At 39.4% G+C, this 23,469-nt stretch overlaps 1 protein-coding gene across 33 annotated transcripts in view; it reads right to left on the bottom strand.

Moving 5' to 3' along the window:
• The window catches only part of ARHGAP12 (Rho GTPase activating protein 12), a 151,597-nt gene that overhangs the window by 45,724 nt on the left and 82,404 nt on the right, over nt 1-23,469 (bottom strand). For 13 of the 33 annotated variants that reach the window (XM_065582855.1, XM_065582860.1, XM_065582862.1 and 10 more), the window contains 3 exons: nt 19,347-19,487; nt 17,425-17,505; nt 816-941 (listed from right to left, as the gene is read on the bottom strand). In XM_065582855.1, coding sequence (XP_065438927.1) covers nt 816-941; nt 17,425-17,505; nt 19,347-19,487 — 348 coding nt within the window. The remainder of the gene's footprint in view (nt 1-815; nt 942-17,424; nt 17,506-19,346; nt 19,488-23,469) is intronic. The other 20 variants (XM_065582870.1, XM_065582876.1, XM_065582880.1 and 17 more) reach the window with 3 other exon arrangements.

Genomic DNA, 23,469 nt, shown 5'->3' with positions numbered 1-23,469 from the left:
CACTGTGCAAGGAGCAGCTTTTAAAAATGAGAAAGAGCTATTCAACTCAGTTGATCTCTGGAGAGAAAATAGAGCCACATGTTTAGCACTTTCAATACCCTGTGTATAAGCAAAAATAGCTCCATGTGACAATAGTATATCCTCAACATTATTAGCTGAAATGTTCTCCTCACCAAACCAAATACAAAGGAACTCAAGGGAATATTTGTTAAAAGAATAAAGTCACTACATATTTCTACTATCACTCCCATCTTAAAGATAATATTTAGCTTGGCAAATACCCATGTGTGCCTAATATTACTGTGACAGTGAAACCCATATAAACACCTACTGAAAAAGAAAACTGTAAATGTTTGCACTTCACCAGTGTTTTCATACCATATCTCTGCTGCTGACAGTTCAAGCCTTCAGATACAAGGTAAGGAGCATTTTACATAACTGATATTATGTTGCAAAATATTATCCATTTTTAACCAAAACATAGGTGGTTTCTAATTAGAGGCAAGTAAATGGTTTTGAACATACAAAGCCTAAATTAATATTAGTTAAAATTCAACATGAAGGCTTATGGAAATAGTTCAGAAGAAAGGGAAAGAGTCCAATAAAGATAAAAAACAAGCTACTCTATTTCAAAATAAAAAGAAAGATACCAGTTTTCAAGTAGTCCTTGGTTTCGTTGAATATTTACGCACACTGCTGGTACGTAGCATAGAAAAAACTGCCAATAATGAATCCTTCAGAAATTAGTGTGAATTAAACACTTCACAAACCAGACAATGACCAAAATACTAACATGCTCTTTAACTCATTCCTACCTTGTCATTGGTGTCCAACACAATCGTGCTGTGCCTCCACTTTGTTAAAACTATTGGTTCTTGTAGCTTCCTGTCCAGACTCCTACTCTTAATTATTTCTCTTTGCTGCTGTGGTGAAGCATTATACTAAAGAAGAGAAAAATCACACTATCAACAGGGTCAAATTTATACTAACATAAAACCTAGATAATTCATCTGTATATTTTCCAACAGCATAATTTTTCATAACATCACCGATTCAGCCATGAAACTGTAAACAATAGCCTAAGTGTTTAAACCCTAAGTCTTGAAAGCTAAATTCTCTGGTGCTGTTTTCTGAAGAGGTAAATAGGAACTAGCCTGATGTTATAGTACATTGTACTGTCATCCAGGTGTTTGATTTCTGGTCCCAAATTCTTGCTGCCTGCACCTGTAGAGTGGAATTAACATTGGATTTAGACCTTTACTCTCCACACTGGGAAGTGTTAAGAGCACTACAAACACAGTTGTATAAAAGGGGTGTGTCATGTCACCCTATTATGATACCTCTGGATCATGAACTATGATAAGGTCTGAGAGTGTAACATCCAACCCTATTTGGCCAGAAGGATGTTTGTGGGGGAAGAAAGGAGACACTGCAAAGTAGTCTATTCTGATACAGCAATTCCTGTCTCCTGGTGGTGGCAATGCAATAACTACTTCTTAGACCAGATTTACGCTACATTTAACCACAAAATATATATATATATTTAAGAGTAAAAAGTTGCAATTTAGTTTAATATCCTGACAGTATCCAAAGAGGCATGACTTCGAGAAAGGCACAAATTCTATAAGCAGGGCCATGCATATTCTGTATAATACTAGCCCTAAATTTTGCAGCAAGCCCCCATCTCTGCCACAGTAGCACTAAATTATCATGTGCACAGAAATTCATGCAGCATCCAAGTAAGTTAAAAAACATTCCAAACAAAGCTTTTTATTGAATATACAAACAGCAAATGAGAACGGTATGACATTTTAACAATAAAAAAAATCTTGACTGGAATTTTTTTCTGGGGCAATGCTAAAGTAGCAGAACCTGCACTTTGAAACACATTAGACAACTAAGAATGTACTTGTTGATTCATTACACAAGGGATTGTAATCCGTTGGGTATGGCATCTGACAGAAGCAGGACACCATAGTTTTATTAAAATGTAAAAAGGGGATAATGATGTGACGTTGCACTCTATATGATTTTATGAAAATATGCTGATGAGTGTGAATACAATGTAACAAAAATATGCTTCATTCAAAAGGTCTCTTGTAAGATCATTACAAGGCTTATAATCTACTGAGTGTGGTCATCCTATTTGTATAAATGTATCACTCTTGTATCTGAAACTAGAAATATAAAATATAACTCTGAGGGCCTGTTGTAATTATGCAAAGTGTGGGCCATTAATGGTGGTTTGGAATCTTGATGGCTCCCATCAGCCAGGACAATTGACTGTGAAGTGCTCTGTTTGCAGGCAGGCCTTCCTGTGAGTCAGGCTGAGAGGAATGAAGGTTTGGAATCTCACAGGAAATGTGACCATGCCACCTGGTACTGAAATCCATCTTAAACCTGGTGCTTTGGGGAGGGGGGGGGGAAGGAGAGAAAGACCCAGAGAGATAAAAGATTGCTGCCTTGTCCCAAAGCCATATAAGGGGGCTGCAATCATGAGAAATCCCCTCGCTACCACCTGAGCTGGAACAAGGGCTGTACCAGGGGAAAGGATTGTGCCCAGACTAGGAAGGCATCCAGTCTGTGAAAGAAACTTATTGAAACATCTCTGAGGGTGAGATTTTATCTATATTCAGTTTTATTACTGTATTAGGCCTAGACTTGCATGTTTTATTTTATTTTACTTGGTAATTCACTTTGTTCTGTCTGTTACTACTTGGAACCACTTAAATCCTACTTTCTTTATTTAATAAAATCACTTTTTACTTATTAATTAACCCAGAGTATGTATTAATACCTGGGGGGAGGAGGGGCAACAGTTGTGCATATCTCTCTATCAGTGTTATAGAGGGTGAACAATTTATAAGTTTAAAAACAGATTTATTTGGAGTTTGGACCCCATTGGGATTTGGGCATCTGAGTGTTAAAGATGGGAACACTTTTTAAGTTGCTTTCAGTTAAGTCTGCAGCTTTGGGGCACATAGTTCAGACCTGGGTCTGTATTGGAGCAGACTGGCGTGTCTGGCTCAACAAGACAGGGTGCTAGAGTCCCAAGCAGGCAGGGAAAGAAGTAGTCTTGGCACATCAGTTGGCAGCCCCAAGGGGATTTCTGTGATCCAACCCATCACAGATTACACTAACCTCAATCGTAAAGTGCTTTAAGACCTACTGGTGAAAAGAGTGTTATGTAAGAGCTAGGGATTATTATTCTCAAATTTGCCACTGACTCATTATGGTAACATCTGGCAAGTCACAACCTCTTAATGACTCAGTTTTTCCATGTGTAAAATGGGAATAACACATACTGATACTTATGAAGCACTTTGAGAGCTACTAATGAAAAGTTAGATGAATATAATGAATTAACATCCTGAGCTGCACCACGCTCCAATAAAGGGTTAACACTGCTACTGCCATGGCAGATACCATGCTTATGTTAGCAGCTTTTCATTTTATTATATATAGGATTCATACTTCAACAAGAAATGTAAAAAAAAATAGTGATTTTTCATGTCTTATTGAAATATTTCAACGTGCATCATAAGAACGAATCACTCCAAATGGAGAACCTCACGTTAAAAAAAAATAAAATTTGGTAATTGTGTCCAAGACAGATTTATAAGTGTCCTATACTAGTAAGAATTATTTCACATCTGAGAACGCAGAGCCATATTTATTTGTCATGGATTCAGTACACTCATGTCTGCATGACAATGGTAACAAGTAGAGTAAAATAGTGATGTGTGTGTGTGTGGCTCTCACAATTTGTTCCCATGTCAAATCAGAGCTGAATGGTCAGCCATTTAGTCTTTCAGAAGTGTTTTTCCTCCATGTGTGCTGGAGTGCATCTAACCTCTGGTTATTTCCTTGCTAGGGAAATATCTACTCTGCAGGTATCTAGCCCACAGAGGCACTCTCACAATTCACTGTATATCAGCAGCTAAGTATTATCTAGCAACCTGGCCCATACTACAACTAAAAACTGAACTGTTTGCTATGGGACCATGCTTACAGTTAACTCAACTTCTAGGATTCAAACAGTGATCTCTCAAGTGCTTAAAAGCAATTTAAGAAATGTATAGGCTGAAAACGTATTAGTTACTTATTTCCTGCTATGGAAAAATGGGATTACTACTTAATTTAGTAATATTAGCCAGCATCATTGTGAATTTATGGCAGTCTGTATATGCTTCTGTATTTGATTGTTTTATTTTTAATATACTTTTAAAATGCTGTGCAAGTTCAGAGTCCAGGATAAGTACTTTGAATTCCACTGAAATAAAAATTAAATATATTTTAAAATAAATGTTAAATTTGTAAAATATGCAGGGCCTAACTGTACATGATCTATAATCAAAGGTGCCTCTGGTACCATCACAAACCATGAGGAGACTTTACTTAATAGGACAGACAAGTCCATTTTGAAGGAGAAGGAACCTGTAAGGCAATATAAAACCCAGGTTTCAAATGTTTCTGCCAAAAAAGACGAAGACAGAAACAGAGTTCAGGTATGAAGGACTGATGACAGCCTTGTTAAAATTCAGTGACAATAAGCAGTGCTTCTTAGTAGCTTAAATACTTTGCATTGCTAATGTAAACAGTGTTAATATACCCTGTAAATTTTCTGAGAGAACATTTGCCATTTTTCTATTTTCCCACATTGCAGGTGTCAAATAAACATCTTTACACTTGAATGTTTAAAGATTGTTTTCATTTCCTCTTCGTTGCACAATACACCTCAAAAATAGTGGAAACAATAAAATGAGGATAAAGCTGGTATATTTCTAGGCTAGAGAAACCTTAGACTTTAAAAGCACAGGAAAATAGTCTATTTGCTTTAAGACTTTTTGCTGTCAAGTCATTTTTCTGAACCTATTAACAGGAACAACTGTCTTCCCATGTGACATGCTTTCAGGCAAGATTCTTTATTAATTCTTAACAATGCTGCCTTCAGAAGTCATTTGACATAGTCTAGGCACTTTTGAAAAGTATGTTAATTTCTTCTTTATTAAAGTAAATGACTCACTTTTTTTAATAGCATCCCAGCATAGAATGTACATTGTTTACATTAATTCCATCACCAAACAGATCAACATTCTTCTTCTGTTGTCTATGCAGTTATGCTTATGGACCTGACCATTGTTAATTAGTCTTTGGAACTGGCAACAAGCAAGGATCATTTGTTAGGTTAAAGTAGGCATGTCCAAGATTATGGATATCCTGCTGGGATAGTACCCTGTTGGTACTCTGTAACCAGAAGAGTAATATTCAAGTATGAGCTTGAAGGTTAAAGCTCATGCTTTAGGGCATACAATAAATTGATCAACTCAGGAGGTTAAAAAGGTACCTTACTATCATCCCCATGTATAACACTAAATATTTAGCTAGATGATGAAGGGAGTTCCAAGCTTTTCACAGGGTGTAACATATTCTTAATTGAGATTATTAAGATCACTAATGTCACCTCCCAATCACAGTCACATTACATCACTGTGACACCTACAGCAATATATTTACATGGAAGAATTAAGATGATAAAATACCTTACATTTACATTTTAATGCACTTCATCAACAAAAAATGAGAAGAGCCAGCACTATGTGACAAGCCAGGTCTCTGAACCATCAGCAAGTGCTCCATGGACCAAAGTTCAGGAATCGCTAGATAGATATAGTATAGGCATGCATAGCAGTTTTCTTAATTCTAAAGCTTTATATACTGCTTGCTGCAAGAGATAGGCCTTGGCTACACTTGAGAGTTACAGCGCAATAAAGCTGTCCCCAGCGCTGTAACTCACTCCCCGACCACACTGGCAGGGCACTTACAGCGCTGTATCTCCGTGGCTACAGCGCTGCATATACTCCACCACCCCGAGAGGATTAACAGCTGCTGCGGAGTGGCTGAGATGCTGGTGCTCCAGTGTAAATGGGAAGTAACCTTATTACGCAGTGATTGACCTCCGGAAACTACCCATAATCCTTTTAAGTGAAGCTTCCTCTCCTTGTTTTGTTGTGATGCCTCTCTTTGTTTTGTTGTGAACTCGGACACTCTGGGAGGGGATTATCAAAAAAATAAACACAGCTACTGTTTGCTGTGAATGAGCAGAGGCGGGGGGGCTCCCTTTGGAACGCCCACATCTAATGTTTGCTTGAAGAGAGAGGCAGCGCGCGGGGGGGAGGGAGAGGGGGTTTGAGGTCCGTTTCGGGGAGCAGCTGATTATCTGGTCTGAGAGAAAAAAAACAAACAGCTGCTGTTTGCTTTCAGTGAGCGAGAGAGGGGTGGAGGAGGGAGGGGGGTCAGAACTTGCAAGGCAGGGTGCTGACATAGTGTCCGCACTCCAAAAATCCACTCCCCCCCCCCCCACGCTCCCTGTCACACTCCACCCAAACCCTCCCCTCCCCTTTTGAAAAGCACATTGTAGCCACCTGAACGCTGGGATACCTGCCCAGGATGCACCGCTCCCAATGCAGCTGCAAATGTGGCCACAACAGTGCGCTGTCAGCTGTCAGTGTGGACAGACTGCAGCGCTTTCCCTACTCAGCTGTACGAAGACAGGTTTAACTTACAGCGCTGTACAGCTGCAAGTGTAGCCATACCCGTAGACTTGATGAACCAACTGATTTGATAATGCAAATTTTGTGTGCTTATGCGACAATCAATTTGAGGCAGGTTCCACCCAAAACTGAAATCTTATGCCATTACATAAAAATCACTACAGAACACCATCTGAATTTATCCTACTTTTCGCTATCAGTTTCCCTCCACCACTGTGGAGATAGTAAGCACAATTTTCATACTAGGTAGGAATTCTCAATCTAACTATATACACTAAGGCCATGTCAATATGTACAGAGCTGCAGCAGTGTAGCTGTACCAATACAGTTTTCCCATCAGCATAAAAATAAAAAACCTCAGCGAGCAGCAGAAGCTATGTCGGCAGAAGAAGCTCTTGCACCGGCGTAATTTATGTGGCTCAGTGGGGTGGTTTATTCCCACCCCTAAGTGACAAATTATGCCAGCACAAACTGTAGAGTAGACAAAGCCTAAAAGTAACCCAGACCTTATTTCTGTTCTGTTAATGTGGTAGGGCTCAAGGCTGTCTCCTAGCCCATTTGTGCCTATTTGTAGCAGGTGTCCTCATTCTTATATAGAGGAGTTTCTCAAGTTTCAGGGAGAGCACTGGTTCCTCTTTCTATATCAGAAAGTACTTTCCTCTTAAGGACATCTATAATCAGATTAAAAGGAATTGGACACAGCTTCATTGGAAGAATGTGGGAGAAAAAGATTGGCCACTTTTAGTAGACATAGCTCAAATTAGATTTTACTTTGTTTGCTTGGAATCTTAGATTAGTTTGAGATTTCAGTTTTTCCCACTGTCCCATTACAAGATAATTTTCTGACTTGCAGAGACCTATTAGATTTACCTCTCTTTTTTGAGACTTCTACCAACCTTCGTTACCTCTAACATATTTACTGCAATTCTTCTGACATCAGATTTTAAACGGAAGCTGGAGAGAAGTCCAAAAACTAAAAAATGTTTCTGCAACAAATTCTTCTTCCATTACTCATTTTTACATTTTTGGTCATTTGAGGCTTGAGTTCATAATTTTCAGATGCTCTTTTTGACTTAAGTGCTCCTAGATGGGTTTTGTTTTGTTTGTTTTAAATCTGCCCTTATATATGCTAGTCTTGATCTTAACATTTTTTGTTTGAAGACTTGCCCTTTTTCCCCTGTATATAGGTAAAAAGCCCAATGTCCTCCCCAGGTATGAATGTACACACAAGTTTGAGGCATCAGGTGCAATACATGAGGCAGTTGCAGCTGTCTGTAGGGAAGAGGATGCCGCTGCACTAATCAACTAGAGATAACTCCTAAGATGGAGAATAAAGAGACAATTCCTTCACTAAACTGTCACACATACTCTTTCCCCAACCTTACGCTCCCAGCATCCCTTCAGATTACTAGTCTGTGGCCTAGTCTTCACTTACCGGCTGGTCCGGCGGCACGCCATCGATGTTCTGGGATCGATTTATCGCGTCTGGTTAAGACGCGATAAATCGATCCCGGATCGATCCCGGAAGTGCTCACAGTTGGCGCCGGTACTCCAGCTCGCCGAGAGGAGTACGCGGCGTCGACGGGGGGAGACTTCCGGCCGCGTCTGGACCGCGGTAAGTCCGGACTAAGGTACTTCAAATTCAGCTACGTTATTAACGTAGCTGAATTTGCGTACCTTAGTCCGAAGTCCGGACTAAGTGGGGACCAGGCCTGTGAAGCATCAAAAACAGCCTGTTCTCTGCAAGTAGGTGTTGATGCCACAGATCTTGCTGTTGTGCCTATTTACAATTCCTAACTAAGCAGAAGGAAGATATTCTATCTATACCAAGATCTGACCACTCAGGCCCAAAGTTGAAAAAACAAAGAAGACAGGCCATTTACTCAGCTTTACCCTCACTTTTACAGCAAGAGACATCAGTGATATATGAAGTGCATTTTAAGATACTTTCAGACTTTTTGCAGAAGTTTACATTTTTATGGCATACTGTCTTCTTTTATACTACTTTTACACTAGATTAATCTCTTTGGCTGAATTTTAGGTAACACCAATGCTAGAGCTTTCAGTTTTACACCCACGCTATAGAACACATTCCTTGAATCTCAGATTTATCTTCTCCTTTATTAGCAAGAAATGAAAGAAAAGGCTGATTATTAATTTAACACAGCTGACTAGCATCTTTTTTATACAGTATCCCAGGAAAACATTTAAACCTGAAACTTGAGTGCAGGTGTGGAGGGCGGGGGGAAGGAGTTATTGTCCAAGAAATTCAAACCTTTCTGGAATCCACATGTGACGTTGTGCAGTCTATATGGTTTTATAAAAACTTGATAATAAGTCAATATAATGTAACTGAGATGGTTTTAGAGAAAATACGGTAATAAGTGAATGTAAAGTAACTGGGATATGCTTCATGCAAAAGGTCTCTTGTAAGGTATCATTACAAAGCTTATAAGCTACTGAGTATGATCATCTGATTTGTATAAATGTACCACTCTTGTATCCAAAACTAGAAATATAAAATGTAACTCTGAGGGCCTATTGTAATTGTGTAAAGTGTGGACCATTAATGATGGTTTGGAATCTTGATGACTCCCATTGTCTGCAGATGGCTGTATTTACCTGTGAGTCTTCCTGTATATGTGTGTGCTGGCAAGTGAGTAATGAAGTCTTGCAGTGACATGTGATCATGTCACCTGAACTGGAATCCATCTTTAACCTGGTGTTTTTCCAGTGAGGGGGGGTGGAAACCCAGAGGGACAAAGGGTTCCCGCCTTATGCAAAAGATATATAAAGGGGGGAAGAGAACAGAGAGAGAGAGGAGCCACCATGAAGAATCCCCTAGCTATCACCTGAGCTGCAACAAGAGCTGTACCGGGGAAAGAATTGTGCCCAGGCCTGGAAGGCGTCCAGTCTGAGAAAAACTTACTGAAGCATCTCTGAGGGTGAGATTATCTGTATTCAGTTTGATTAGGCATAGATTTGCGCATTTTATTTTATTTTGCTTGGTGACTTACTTTGTTCTGTCTGTTACTACTTTGAACCACTTAAATCCTACTGTCTGTATTTAATAAAATCACTTTCTATTTAGTAATTCACTCAGAGTATGTATTAATACCTGGGGAAGCAAACAACTGTGCATATCTCTCTATCAGCGTTATAGAGGGCGAACAATTTATGAGTTTGCCCTGCATAAGCTTTATGCAGGGTAAAACGGATTTATCTGGGTTTAGACCCCACTGGGAGTTGGGCATCTGAGTGCTAAAGACAAGCACACTACTGTGAGCTGTTTTCAGGTAAACTTGCAGCTTTGGGACAAGTGATTCAGACCCTGGGTCTGTGTCTGGAGCCAAACAGGAGTGTCTGGCTCAGCAAGACAGGGTGCTGGAGTCCTGAGCTGGCAGGGAAAACAGAAGCAGGGGTAGTCTTTGCACATCGGGTGGCAGCTCCCAAGGGGGTTTCTGTGATCTAACCCGTCACACCACACAGAATAATTTTACCTGCTTAAGTGCGAGTTCATTAACATTATTTTTAAAAACCCACTACTTTTTCCAAGGGTCCACCACAGTGCATTAAAATTTTAGTTTAAAAAACTGTCATCTCAGGATGCATGCACAATCTGCCACCTATCCAGATTTTTTGGGATTAGTTCCAGTTTTGTCAGGGTGATTCCATGTGTTCTGACTAGAGCATTAAGGACAGTTATTGGTCCCAAAAATCACATAACATGTCATTACATATTAATCATGTAACAGTTGCAATTACAAAAATTTTTCCTTTTATTTAGCCACAACTGACTATTGTGTCAAAGGACTTTGGACTGCAAGGAAACTAAATTATTGCCTTTTGTTGATTCAAGCCCAAGTGCTTCTTATCAATACTGTATTCTTCAATGTTCCTTTCATACCTATAAATTAAGTCTCAGGCTCTTCCGTAACTACATTTATCTTGTAATTAATCCCTAAATGCATGACCTTGCACTTTTCACTATTAAATTTCATCCTATTACTATTACTCCAGTTTACAAGGTCATCCAGATCTTCCTGTATGATATCCCGGTCCTTCTCTGTATTAGCAATACCTCCCAGCTTTGTGTCATCCCCAAACTTTATTAGCACATTCCCACTTTTTGTGCCAAGGTCAGTAATAAAAGATTAAATAAGATTGGTCCCAAAACCGATCCCTGAGGAACTCCACTAGTAACCTCCTTCCAGCTGACAGTTTACCTTTCAGTATGACTCGTTGTAGTCTCCCCTTTAACCAGTTCCTTATCCACCTTTCAATTTTCATATTGATCCCCATCTTTTCCAATTTAGCTAATAATTCGCCATGGGGAACCATATCAAATCGAGGTAAATTAGATCCACTGCGTTTCCTTTGTCTAAAAAAATCTGTTACCTTCTCAGAGAAGGAGATCAGGTTGGTTTGGCATGATCTACCTTTTGTAAAACCATGTTGTATTTTGTCCCATTTACCATTGACCTCAATGTCCTTAACTACTTTCTCCTTCAAAAATTTTTCCAAGACCTTGCATACTACAGATGTCAAACTAACAGGCCTATAGTTACTCGGATCCCCCTTTTTTTTTTTTTTTTTTACTTTTTTAAAAATAGGAACTATGTTAGCAATTCTCCAGTCGTACAGTACAACCCCTGAGTTTAGGAAGAATTTTTAATGACTCAGTAATGAGCTTGCAATTTCATGTGCCAGTTTCTTTAATATTCTTGGATGAAGATTATCTGGGTCCCCCGATTTAGTCCTATTAAGCTGTTCGAGTTTGGCTTCTACCTCGGATGCGGTAATATCTACCTCCATATCCTCATTCCCATTTGGTCAACATTGATACTTTTAAACTTTCTAAATATCAAAAACTGTGTGTTAGCTCAATGTTTAGAGAGGAGAGTGATGGAAAGACCAAGGAGTGTCTCTAAAGCACAATAGATCTTTTCCTTCACTCCTGTTTCATTTATTTTGTAATTTTCTCTCATTTTTGCTTTCTTTGACCTCAGTTTATACTTCTTAAATTAACTTATTTTTATTTTACTTGCTTCATTTCAGGGATATATGACTCAGAGATGGACTAGATAGATCAATCAGTGGTCATATGTTCCTATGCCAGTGTAGAATGAAAGACTGGGAATGCACGTTGGAAATATGTCTGTTAGTTTCAATGTCCCTTTAACCTCTACTTGATTGTGCTGCATTCTTTCTCCTACTCAAAATTATTTATTCTGTATTTTCTAGGTAGATAAAAGGAAACACTGTTAAGCAATTTTTTAGACAGCTAGTACGTGTCACTCCAGACTTTACATTTTTTCCTTTATAAATTGTGCCTAATGGTCTCACAATTAAAAGTATTTTAAAACACATTTTTAACTCTTCTTCTGTATTTTAAGCACATGCAACACACCATTTTATTTCCCATATCAGGGCTATACGATCCTGAAGTGGTGTATGGCAGAGGAAGGTTGAATGAATTAAGTGTGGAGAAGAAAACAAAGCTAATTAAGACAGCTAACTGTCACAAATATTAGAAAATATTAGGGCGGTCAAGCGATTAAAAAAATAATCATGATTAATCGCACAATTAAAAAAATTAATTACGATTAATCACACTGTTAATAGAATACCATTTATTTAAATATTTTTGGATGTTTCCTACATTTTCAAATATATTGATTTCAATTACAACACAGAATACAAACTGTACGGTGCTCACTTTATATTTATTTTTGATTACAAGTACTTGCACTGTAAAAAAACAAAAGAAATAATATTTTTCAATTCACTTAATACAAGTACTGTAGTGCAATCTCTATAATGAAAGTTGAATTTACAAATGTAGAATTATGTACAAAAAATGCTTTAAAAATAAAAATTTAAAACTTTAGAGCCTGTAAGTACACTCAGTCCTACTTCTTGTTCAGCCAAACAAGTTTATTTACATTTGCAGGAGATAATACTGCCCGCTTCTTGTTTACAATGTCACCTGAAAGTAAAAACAGGCATTTGCATGGCACTTTTGTAGCCGGCATTGCAAGGTATTTACGTGCCAGATGTGCTAAAGATTCATATGTCCCTTCATGCTTCAACCATCCCAAGGAACATGAGTCCATGCTGATGACGGGTTCTGCTCGATAACAATGCAAAGCAGTGCAGACCAACACATATTCATTTATATTATCTGAGTCAGATGCCACCAGCAGATGATTGATATTCGTTTTTGGTGGTTTGGGTTGTTTAGTTTCTGCATTGGAATGTTGATTGTCCCTCTCAGATTTTGGACAGCACTTCAGATTCTTAAACCTTGGGTCGAGTGCTGTAGCAAGCTTTAGAAATCTCACATTGGTAACTTCTTCGCATTTTGTCAAATATGCAGTGAAAGTTTTCTTAAAATGAACAACATGTGCTGGGTCATCATCTGAGACTGCAACAACATGAAATATGTGGCAGAATGTGGGTAAAACAGAGGAGGGGACATACAAATCTCCTCCAAGGAGTTCAGTCAGAAATTTAAGGAATGAATTGTTTTTTTAAATGAGCGTCATTGGCATGGAAGCATGTCCTCTGGAATGGTGGCCGAAGCATGAAGGGGCATACAAATGTTTAGCATAACTGGCACGTAAATATCTTGCAATGCCAGCTACAAAAGTGCCATGCAAACGCCTGTTCTCACTTTCTGGTGACACTGTAAATACGAAGAGGGCAGCATTATCTCCTGTAAATGTAAACAAATGTGTTAGTCTGAGCAATTGGCTGAACAAGAAGTAGGACTGACTGGACTTGTAGGCTCTGAAGTTTTACATTATTTTATTTTTAAGAGCAGTTATGTAACAAAAAAAATCTACACTTCTAAGTTGCACTTTCACGGCAAAGATTGCACTACAGTACTTGTATGAGGTGAATTGAAAAATACTATTTCTTTTGTTTGTCATTTTTACAGTGCAAATATTTATAAAAAATAATATACACTTTGATTTCAATTACAAAACAAAATACAATAGATTTGAAAATGTAGAAAAACATCCAAAATAATTAATAAATTTCAATTGGTATTCTATTGTTTAACAGGGTGATTAAAACTGTGATTAATCGCAATTAATGTTTTTGAGTTAATCACGTGAGTTAACTGCAATTAATCAACAGCCCTAGAAAATATAAATATATATTTTAAGTGTACTCTGTTTGATTTTCATTTAAAAATATAATTGTTGAGATGTGACAACTAAAATCCTTCCTGTCAGCAGAATCTGTGTGGGATACAGGAAATAGTTTTCAAAATATTCTTTAAATAATGAATTTTGTTCATAATGTAGGGCCCTATTCAGTATGCTCATCTGTTCTAGGATAGCAGGATAGGTCACAGTCTTACAAGGCCTAACAAAGTTCTTTTAGCAGTTCTCAAAGCAAGTCCAATCATCCAAACTTTGTGTTAGCTGGAGGCATTCTGCTACTCCAATATGTCACTGTATTAATTTTATTTCTATATAGATTCTTATATCGATATTATATAATTAAATTGCTGTTTTTAGGAAAGTTATATATTTTTATATCTATATATTTATCTCTCTCTCAATATAGATAGAAAGAGTACCGTATATATTCGTTCATAAGCCAAATATTTTTGGTAAAAAAGTGATGCATCAAAGAGTGGGGGTCAGCTTATAAAAGGGTCTACACCAAAATTTGATGATTTTAAACTCTATAGAATCATTGAATTGAATATCTAATACAGGGATTGGCAACCTTTGGCCCGCAGCCCCGCCAGGGACCGGCTTGTTTACCTGCCGCGTCCGCAGGTTTGGCTGATCGCGGCTCGCCGCTCCAGGCCAATCGGGATGGCGGGAAGCGGCGGCCAGCACATCCCTCAGCTCGCGCCGCTTCTTGCCGCCCCCATTGGCTTGGAGCAGTGAACCGCGGCCAGTGGGAGCTGAGGGGTTCCATGCCTGCAGACGCTCCAAGTAAACAAAACGTCCCGACTCCCCAGTGGCTTATCCTGATGGGCCAGGAGCCAAAGTTTTCCAAACCCTGAAATATAGGGTCAGCTTATGAAAGAGTCATACAGTTTTTGCTATTTACCTATCCATTTTGGGGGGTTGGCTTATAAAGGAACGGGCTAATGAACAAGTATATATGATAACTTTCCCTAAAAAACATTTATATATTCACAGTTCAAGAACCTGCACCACAATCCCGGTATTTTTATCTCCCCAATAGGTGTTTGAATTTTCTTCCAAGGTGGTATATTCATAGCAGTGTCCAGTATCCAACATACATCATGAAGATTTTAAAATTTTAGTCTTAGGTTAGCATCTTTCACAGTTAACTCTTTCCTGACTATTTTTGATTATTTTTGGTTCCCAGTGATATGCAGTTGCTCTAAAGGATTTGTAATAATTTGCCAAAAATGATTCTAGGTACGAGAACTGGTGTGGTCTACATGTACATTTTTTTTTTGTTTAAGTTCACGTTCAGATGGATGTCAGAGTAGGACCCCCCAGTTTCAGCACTATACCTTTTCAGTTGTAAAAACAGCCAAAAAGTCTCCTAAAGTCTTTTCTTCTCCCACTTCTAACAGTTAAGAAGAGAAAAATCTTTTTCCTGAAACAGATCTTCAGTCTATATTATGTTTTCCAATCCTTTACTTCCTTGGTAAGTTTTGAACCAACTTCTAATACAGGGGTCAGCAACCTTTCAGAAGTGGTGTGCCGAGTCTTCATTTATTCACTCTAAAATAAGGTTTTGCGTACCAGTAATACATTTTAACGTTTTTAGAAGGTCTCTTTGTATAAGTCTATAATATATACCTAAACTACTGTTGTATGTAAAGTAAATTAAGGTTTTTAAAATGTTTAAGAAGCTTCATTTAAAATTAAATTAATATGCAGAGCCCCCCGGACCGGTGGCCAGGACCCGGGCAGCGTGAGTGCCACTGAAAATCAGCTTGCGTGCCTCTGTTCTAATAAATCAGGGGTTTTCCAGAGATGAGGATTCAATTGTGCTCCTGCCTTTACTCACAAATCTCTATTATTCGCTGTAAGTTATAGGTTGGGTACTCTTAAGATCTTTTGCGGCAAACTGGTACACTAAATGACTTCTAGAATTTCAAGCTGTTATTTTAACAGTACACAGGGCACTGAGTTATGGCGCAAGATCCATCGTTCATTTGTTTACACCAAGTTAATATTTGGTAAATTTTGGTAATTTCAGACTCATTTACCATTACTCATTCTTTTAAAAGATTAAGATTATTTCCTAACCATGTAAACAGAGACTGCTTTAATTAATTAATTCTTTCTATTATGGTGGTGCCTACAGGCCCCAATCACAGCATCCTTATGCTAGTCCTTACAAACACAGTGAAAAGACCATCTTTGCTTTAAGAACTTAAGAGTCTGAAGTAATGATAAAACAACAGGTGGATACAAACAAACAAGGGAAGCACGTGTTAACAATGAGGCAATTGTGTGTTTTCATTTTGGCTACATCTACACTTGGAGCTGGGGGTGTGATTTCCAGACACAGCAGATATACTCGTGCTAGTTCTCATCAAGCTAGCACACTAAAAACAGTAGTGTAGCCACAGTAGTACAGACAGCAGCACAGGCTAGCCACGCTAAGTACATACCCACAGGGTCCAGGTAGGTTTGTAGTTGGGGCGACTAACCTGTGCTGCCACTCGCGCTACTGCTACACTACTACTTGATGAAAGCTAGTATGAGTATGTCTATTCAAATTGGGAATCACACCCCAACTCCAAGTGTAGAGACAGCCTCTGTGTAGCTACAATAACTAGTACAATCAGGCCCTGATCCTTGATTGGGACCTCTAAACTATTGCATTACAAAAACACACAGCACCTTGAGACACCGCCTTTCTCTACTCTTGTGCTTTAGGTAAATTTCTATTGGGTTGGCACTGTGAACTGTAGTTCTTAGATTAGAGCCAATAGTATCAATTATTTGTATAATTCAGATCCAAAACTGAATTAGTGGGCCCTTCCACTCTGTCAAAAACACTCTACATTAAAAATAGTGACAGCATGCAGCAGAAACTCATCTTTCACTTCCTGGATTAAATTCATATATTATACAAATTGACTGCTCAAAGTGCTTTTGATAAAAGCAATTTGTTCAAGAGTATAAGACTGCTAATTACTGGACTGAAGCAACTGAGCAGTATCTAAGTAATTTTTAAACTGTATTCATTAAGGATAGCCTGATAGGTTTTTGGCTGCCACAAAATTTAAGATCTCTATTGGATTACAGGATTAAAGAAAAATCTCCCTAACACATTGTGTGCGGATTACAGCAGAATTCCATTTAACTCCTTAGTAATTTAGAGGTCAGTATATTTGCACAGGCAAGTTCTGTTAGAAAATGATCTTCCTGGCCATTTCCCACTTTGCTCAGGTCTCCTCTTTCTTGGTCTGCTAGTACTGGTATTGCAACTTGTTTTAAAAACTAGTTCATAGTTTCTCTCAAGAGCCTCTGATGAATATCATTGTCTATAGAGCTGAGTTTAAAAAGTGAACAATACTACTACTCATAAAAAATACTTTGAAAACCCTGCCTCTATAACAGGAAGGCCAATGCTACTGTGCAGCACTACTTGAAAAATACTGTTAGGCACAGAGGTAAGACTTTCTCTTGAATTTTTAACACCATTATACTGAATTATTTCTGATGTCGCATCCTTCATGATAACGAGTGTCTTCACAGAAAAAAACCCCCAAAATGTCAAGAATAATTAAACATGGGGCATTAGCCACAGTTGAAAGAATACATCTGTTGTGAAGAACTCCCACCACAGATTTCTGAACGTTTACTGAAAGAACAACCAGTTGTCACTGTACTTTTGTTTTTGTTACCTTTGGAAGTTCCCATTCTGATCGTGATCCATCAGCACTGTAGTAATATGGTCTACCTTGTTCGTCTACATGTTTTATCCACTGTAGAAATAAATGTGATAATAGGAAATTTAATAACCGTGACAGAAAGACTGATATCATAACACATCTTAGATACTTTGCATTCAAGCTTGAAGACAACTTGCAAATAATAAAATTCCATTTACTTCAGAAATGTACCAACTGTGCACCCTTTTCAATTAGGCAAAACTAAAAAGCAATAAGAAAGTAAATTTTATGTGCTCTTTTTCTGTTCCAGGTCACATTAACTCTCAACATCTCCATTATAACTCCCCAGAACGTATAACCCTGTGATGTCACAGCGTTGAGATAAACAGACTTTTTTTTAAAAGTACAAAAAGAGTACTGCACTCTTTAAAGAGTATACTGCACTCTTTTCAACATGAAAGGGTTAAGTTTAAAAGTCTAAGAACAGAATACAGAAATTTATATCTTATCTGATCAAGCTCCATTAAGTTCCTGGTACGGCTAAGAGGTGAGTTGTAGTAAGGGCCCATTTTAGAGAGATTATTGCACAAAATTATTCTTCTAAACCTTTAATTATTTAGTAAGAGTATTGACAAGTAATTTATTCAGCTCCGGTAACTAATTGTCGAGAGGACAAGCAGTCTACAGACCCAACATCTGTAACAGTGCATGCACACAATTTCATGGAAAAGGAAGAGTTCTTAGGGGCAAAGTTCTTTGTATCAGGCCCTGATCCTAAAACAAGATATACAGGCAGGCCTTTGAAACCAGGCAGAGCCCCTCAGAAAACAGTGGGACTTCACAGATACTCTTACAATAAATTCTTTGAGTCAGGAAATGTATTTTACTGTAAAGCATAAAGTAAATTTATAATGCTATACAACATATTATAACAGAGTAACACATTCTGCAGCACCTAGGGACAGCTTAAAGAGAGGAAAAGCTCTGGTAGTGGTGCAATTCTGAAGTTTTTTCTGAAGTAAATTAAATTTATGACTTATTTGCAAGTCAGTTTTGAGAATCTGAAGCATTAAACATGACTCCTTAAAAGTACACTAGCTAAAACTTTCACAGAATTCAAGCCTTTACCAAAATCTACTGTAATTTAAATTCTGCATCTTAAAAACGATTTTAGTATACATTACAACATATTCCAGCAGCATATCCATTTCAGTTAGACGAAATTCATAATTGTTTCAAAGAATTATTTTAAAAATAATTAAGAGCAGCGCTAATATGAACACAAACCAAAAAGATTACCAACTGTTTTACAAAATAGGGGTGTTATTCCTATTTTACAAATCAGGAAACAGTGTTATCGTGACTGGCCCAAAGTCAAAGTTAGTCAATGGCAGAAATTAGAACAGAACCCAAGTCTCCTGATACTGCTGTGATCTAGTCACTAGATTTTGCTGCTTCCCAAAGAAGATTTAGCAAGGTTATAAAAAGCAAAAGCAACTATATTTTCAGCAGGAAACAGACCCAGAGAGAGTACTATATTATCAACCCTACACAGCACCATCAAAAGAAGTGTTTCTGAAAGACAGAAAGAAGAACATTAGAATGGTAAGGAATACGTTCCTATAACATCACAAAGAGGACAGAAATATAAAGAATTGTGCAATACACATTTTTGTGTAAATTGGAGCTGATGCCCCAAATCTCTCACTGAATTAGCATTAAGAAAATTATCCCCACGGAATATCAATACAACATACACCAGAGCAAACTGTTAATTCAGTTGCCAAAGTTGTGGACATTTAAGAACAAAAGAAGCCAGCACTGAGGAAAGATTTTCACCACCGAAAATGAAATCTGTATTGTCTTACAACTAAATTTACTGAAAAGGTTCTGCCAATTTAGAATATATGTGATGAGAAGAAAGGAGAATGTACCTTTTCATTAGTATAGTCATTGGTATATAAGGTTTGACCATGTTCATCCAATTCTTCTGACCAACCTTTTGGAGGAGAACCATACTGACTATCTGACTGGCTGTAACAAGAACTGTGGTCGTTTTCTTCAGATGAAAGCAGCTACAAGTAGTCAGAAACATACAAGCAAGTTTTAAGAATGAATATAGTTCAAAATCTGAAAGAGATCAAAGTTTACTTGGATAGAAATAGGTTTTAAAAAGTAGAAATAATTCGAAGGGTGATTCCAGTTTTATTTAATACCATTAAGTCAGAAAATAAATACATCTTTAGTGTTTAGAAACTTGTCTGGTTATCACTAACTAGTTTAAAGACTTTGAATTTGAAAGAGCTAGATGACATTATAGAACAATGTATTTCCTGACATCAAATATCCACTCACCAAATTATTTTGGCACGTGTCACGTAACAAAGCAGCTTCAATTTAATTCATTTTCTCAAGGTTCCTGGTCAGTAACGGCACCTGAATTTTATTAATATACTACTATTTGACATTACTGGGCTGATCCAGTGGTTTAACTGCTAGCAATCCATACAGTCTTGCATAAGACCTAGGGGGAGCAGATACCAGCTATTTATATCAAAATCTTATTCCGAAACTCAATGTACCAAACCCCAGGAATAACCTGAAGCCCCAGCTGTATCTGCTCTAGGTCCCAGAACCCTCTCATTGAACAGATGTGCACATGCAATGGAACCTACAGTGCTTCAAATTTCCACTGGCATTTCCTGCCCTCCCCCCGCAACTCTGTTGCATACATAGTGAAAAATTGAAAGAGTAGGTGCTATGCCAGGAGCAGCCAGACAACTGAGCACCAGTATCTTTAAAATATAAGAAAAGGATCATTATGTGTAGGAGAGGTAAAGAAGAGAGGCTTTGGGAGGTGGATGATCAGGACATTCAGGGCATGTGGAAGAAAATTTGAGCAGGCATCTCTAACTTGATATGTCTCCTCCATTTTTTATCCATGTGATAGGGTAGTCCCAAAGACAGATGTGCCATACACCAAAAACTCCAGCATCCATCTTAACTATAGATTCCCTTTTAGATTCTCTAGCTGTCATGGCTGGTAGCAGTTCGGACTGCTTCACTATTCATAGGAGGGGGCACATCTAGGGTTGCCAGGTGTCTGGTTTTCGACTGGAACGCCCGGTCGAAAAGGGACTGTGGCAGCTGCGGTTAGCACCGCTGATTGGGCCGTTAGAAGTCCGGTCAGCTGTCCTGTGGGTCTAAGGCAGGCTAGTCCCTACCTGTCCTGGCACTGCGCTGCACCCCGGAAGTGGCCAGCAAGTCCGGCTCCTAGGCGGCAGAACCACGGGGCTCTGCACACTGTCCCCGCCCCAAGCATCGGCTCTGCACTCCCATTGGCTGGGAACTGTGGCCAATGGGAACTGAGGGGGCAGTGCCTGGGGACAAAAGCAGCGCACGGAGCCTCCTGGCCCCCTCTCCTCCCCTGGCCTAGAAGCTGGACCTGCTGGCCGCTTCCAGGGTGCAGCGAAGAGCCAGGACAGGCAGTGATTGCCTGACTTAACCCCATTGCGCCGCTGACTGGGAGCTGCCCAAGGTAAGCCTGTGCCCCATCCCCCTTCCCCAGCACTGAGCCCCGCCCCTCCCAACCCAGAGCACCCTCCTAACCCTCCAAACCCCTCATCCCCAGGACCATCCCAGAGCCTGCACTCCCAGTTAGAGCTCTCAGCGCCCCCCAATCTCCTGCCCCAGCCCAGAGCCCCCTCCCACACTCTGAATCCCTCATCCCCAGCCCAGAGCCCGCACCCCTTCCTGCACCCTAATGCCCTGCCTCAACCCGCAGCCCCCTCCCGCACTCCGAAACCCTTGGCCCCAGAGCCCCCTCCTACACCCCAAATCCCTCATCCCCAGCCCCACCCCAGAGCCTGCACCCCCACCAGGAGCCCCCTCCTGCACACCTCATTTCTGGCCCCACCCCAGAGACTGCACCCCCAGTTAGAGACCGCACCCCCTCCCACACCCCAATCCTCTGCCCCAGCCTGGTGAAAGTGAGTGAGGTTGGGGGAGAGTGAGCCACTAAGGGAGGGGGAATGTATTGAGCAGGGGGCGCAGCCTCGGGGTGGGCTAGGTTGTTCGGTTTTGTGCGATTAGAAAGTTGGCAACCATAGGCACATCATGTTACTCAACAACCCTGACAGTTAACACATAGCCACAATGGGCTCTAAAGGGAATAGCTCCTCTGCTAGAAAGATGGGGCCATGATGCAAGGTTTTGAGAGTGGGAAATCTGAAAAGCAGGAGGAAAATGGCAGATCTTCAGCTTTTGTAGCAATACAAAACAAGAAATTGGTTTCCTAGTATTTATATCTTTTAAAACAATACTAATAATGTTGGTTCACCTGAATTTTGTTATACCCAAAAGACCTATTTAGTTTCTTGGAGAGGGAGGCCACAGTGACTTTTCCTAAACAAGCATATCTATTTCTGCTGCACAGCTTCTCTCCTCATTCCATTTCTCACGGGCTAATGCCTCCCACCTGTGGAATTTGGAAGCAGCCCAATGTTGTTGCTGGAGGCTCCAGAACTAGGCTCTGTCCTTCAACTTCAAGCCACCAGATTCTCTGCCTTTGGCAGTGGAACAAGTTGGTAGTTCAATTTCTCCCAACCATTGTGTTTCAAAATCTTACATTTCAACTACACAAAAGTGAATAAAAATAATCCCCCTCCCCACCCTGGGTCGGGTACATGGCGGTGTGGTGGTTTCAACCACCTGGATCTGCCACTGCAGTGCCTCCCTGCCAGACTCCTCTGTCCCCATTAAGGTATGGCAGAGCTGTCCTGCAAACACCTGGATTAAATCTGTGTTCCCTACATGAGGCAGCACTCAGGCTCTACAGAGGGTGAATTATGGCTAAAAAAGCATATCTATTTCCTTCTATGAAGTTTTTCCTTGATGTGTGTGTGTACCCCAAAAGGAAGTACAAGACTAATGTATAATTTACATGAAATGGCCTCAGTATTTGCATGAGCTAGCTTCCCAAGTCGACCAAAATAGATGAGCCCTCTACAGAGTCACCTTCTGGATGCTAAAAAACAAAGCATGAAAAACCTGTCGATTATAAAGGATGCCCACTTCAAAAGAGAAAAGACCCATACATCACCCATAAACTTAACATAACATTACTTATGTGCGGAGTTTGATGTGGGAGTTTGTAAATCACTTAAGGCTGAAAAGCCTTCGGGTATGTTCTGTCTGTCAGTTATAGTCCATCCTTGGTTCTGAATATCAAGAGCTGCACTGAAGAGATCTTGACAGTTAAGAAATACTAGTGATTGGCCCAACCTGATAAAGCTTTAAATATACTGGTATCAGTAGAACCAAAATAGAGGACTGAGCGCTCTTTGGACTTTTCAGATAACAGTCTGTCTTTGCAAATAATTTAGTGCATCTATATTCTGCTTCTGCCAAGCAGTCACTACTACCACTATGGCACTGCAGAAATACCATACAGTTAAATCCCAGTAGAATACCTGTGAATGGAAGAACTCTGCTAGAACAAAATCTCATCTACTCTACTATACAAAGTCTGCCCTCAAGTTACATTCCAGTTAGGCACAAGTGCAACTATATAAAAGTTATCATCCTTGAGGATCACAGAGGCAAACGAATCTCAACTGGAATACCTTCTTCACACGTATCATGCAAAATCTTACACATGACAAAGGAATTTAGGTGGTATAGGTCTAAACTTTAATGCAATTCCTGTTTTGTGATTAGAAAAATAAATCAAGTGAAGACATTTTATATTCTTTATCTGGCAGAAGCAGTTGAAGAAGAAGTTTAAGCAAGTCTAAGCCCAGAACTGTACAAGAGACCTCCAATTCCAGGAATAACTAGGCTTCATGAGAACCCACCTCTCCCTCCAGCTCTGTGGGCTTGGAGAAAGGAAGAGAGAAACTGCAGGGAGGAGCCAGACAGACACTTAAAGACAGCTGCAGAAGCACTTGAAGCAGGAGCTATGAAACAATAATGATAGACGGCTTTCTCCAGTTTTCAGTCTGAATATTCTCATATTCTCTCTCCGATGCTGACTGGCTGTTTGCTACAAACACTCCT

Source organism: Chrysemys picta, chromosome 2, assembly GCF_011386835.1.
Source record: "Chrysemys picta bellii isolate R12L10 chromosome 2, ASM1138683v2, whole genome shotgun sequence".
Classification (NCBI taxonomy): Eukaryota; Metazoa; Chordata; order Testudines; family Emydidae; genus Chrysemys; species Chrysemys picta.
This window is presented reverse-complemented; position numbering and strand designations above follow the sequence as displayed.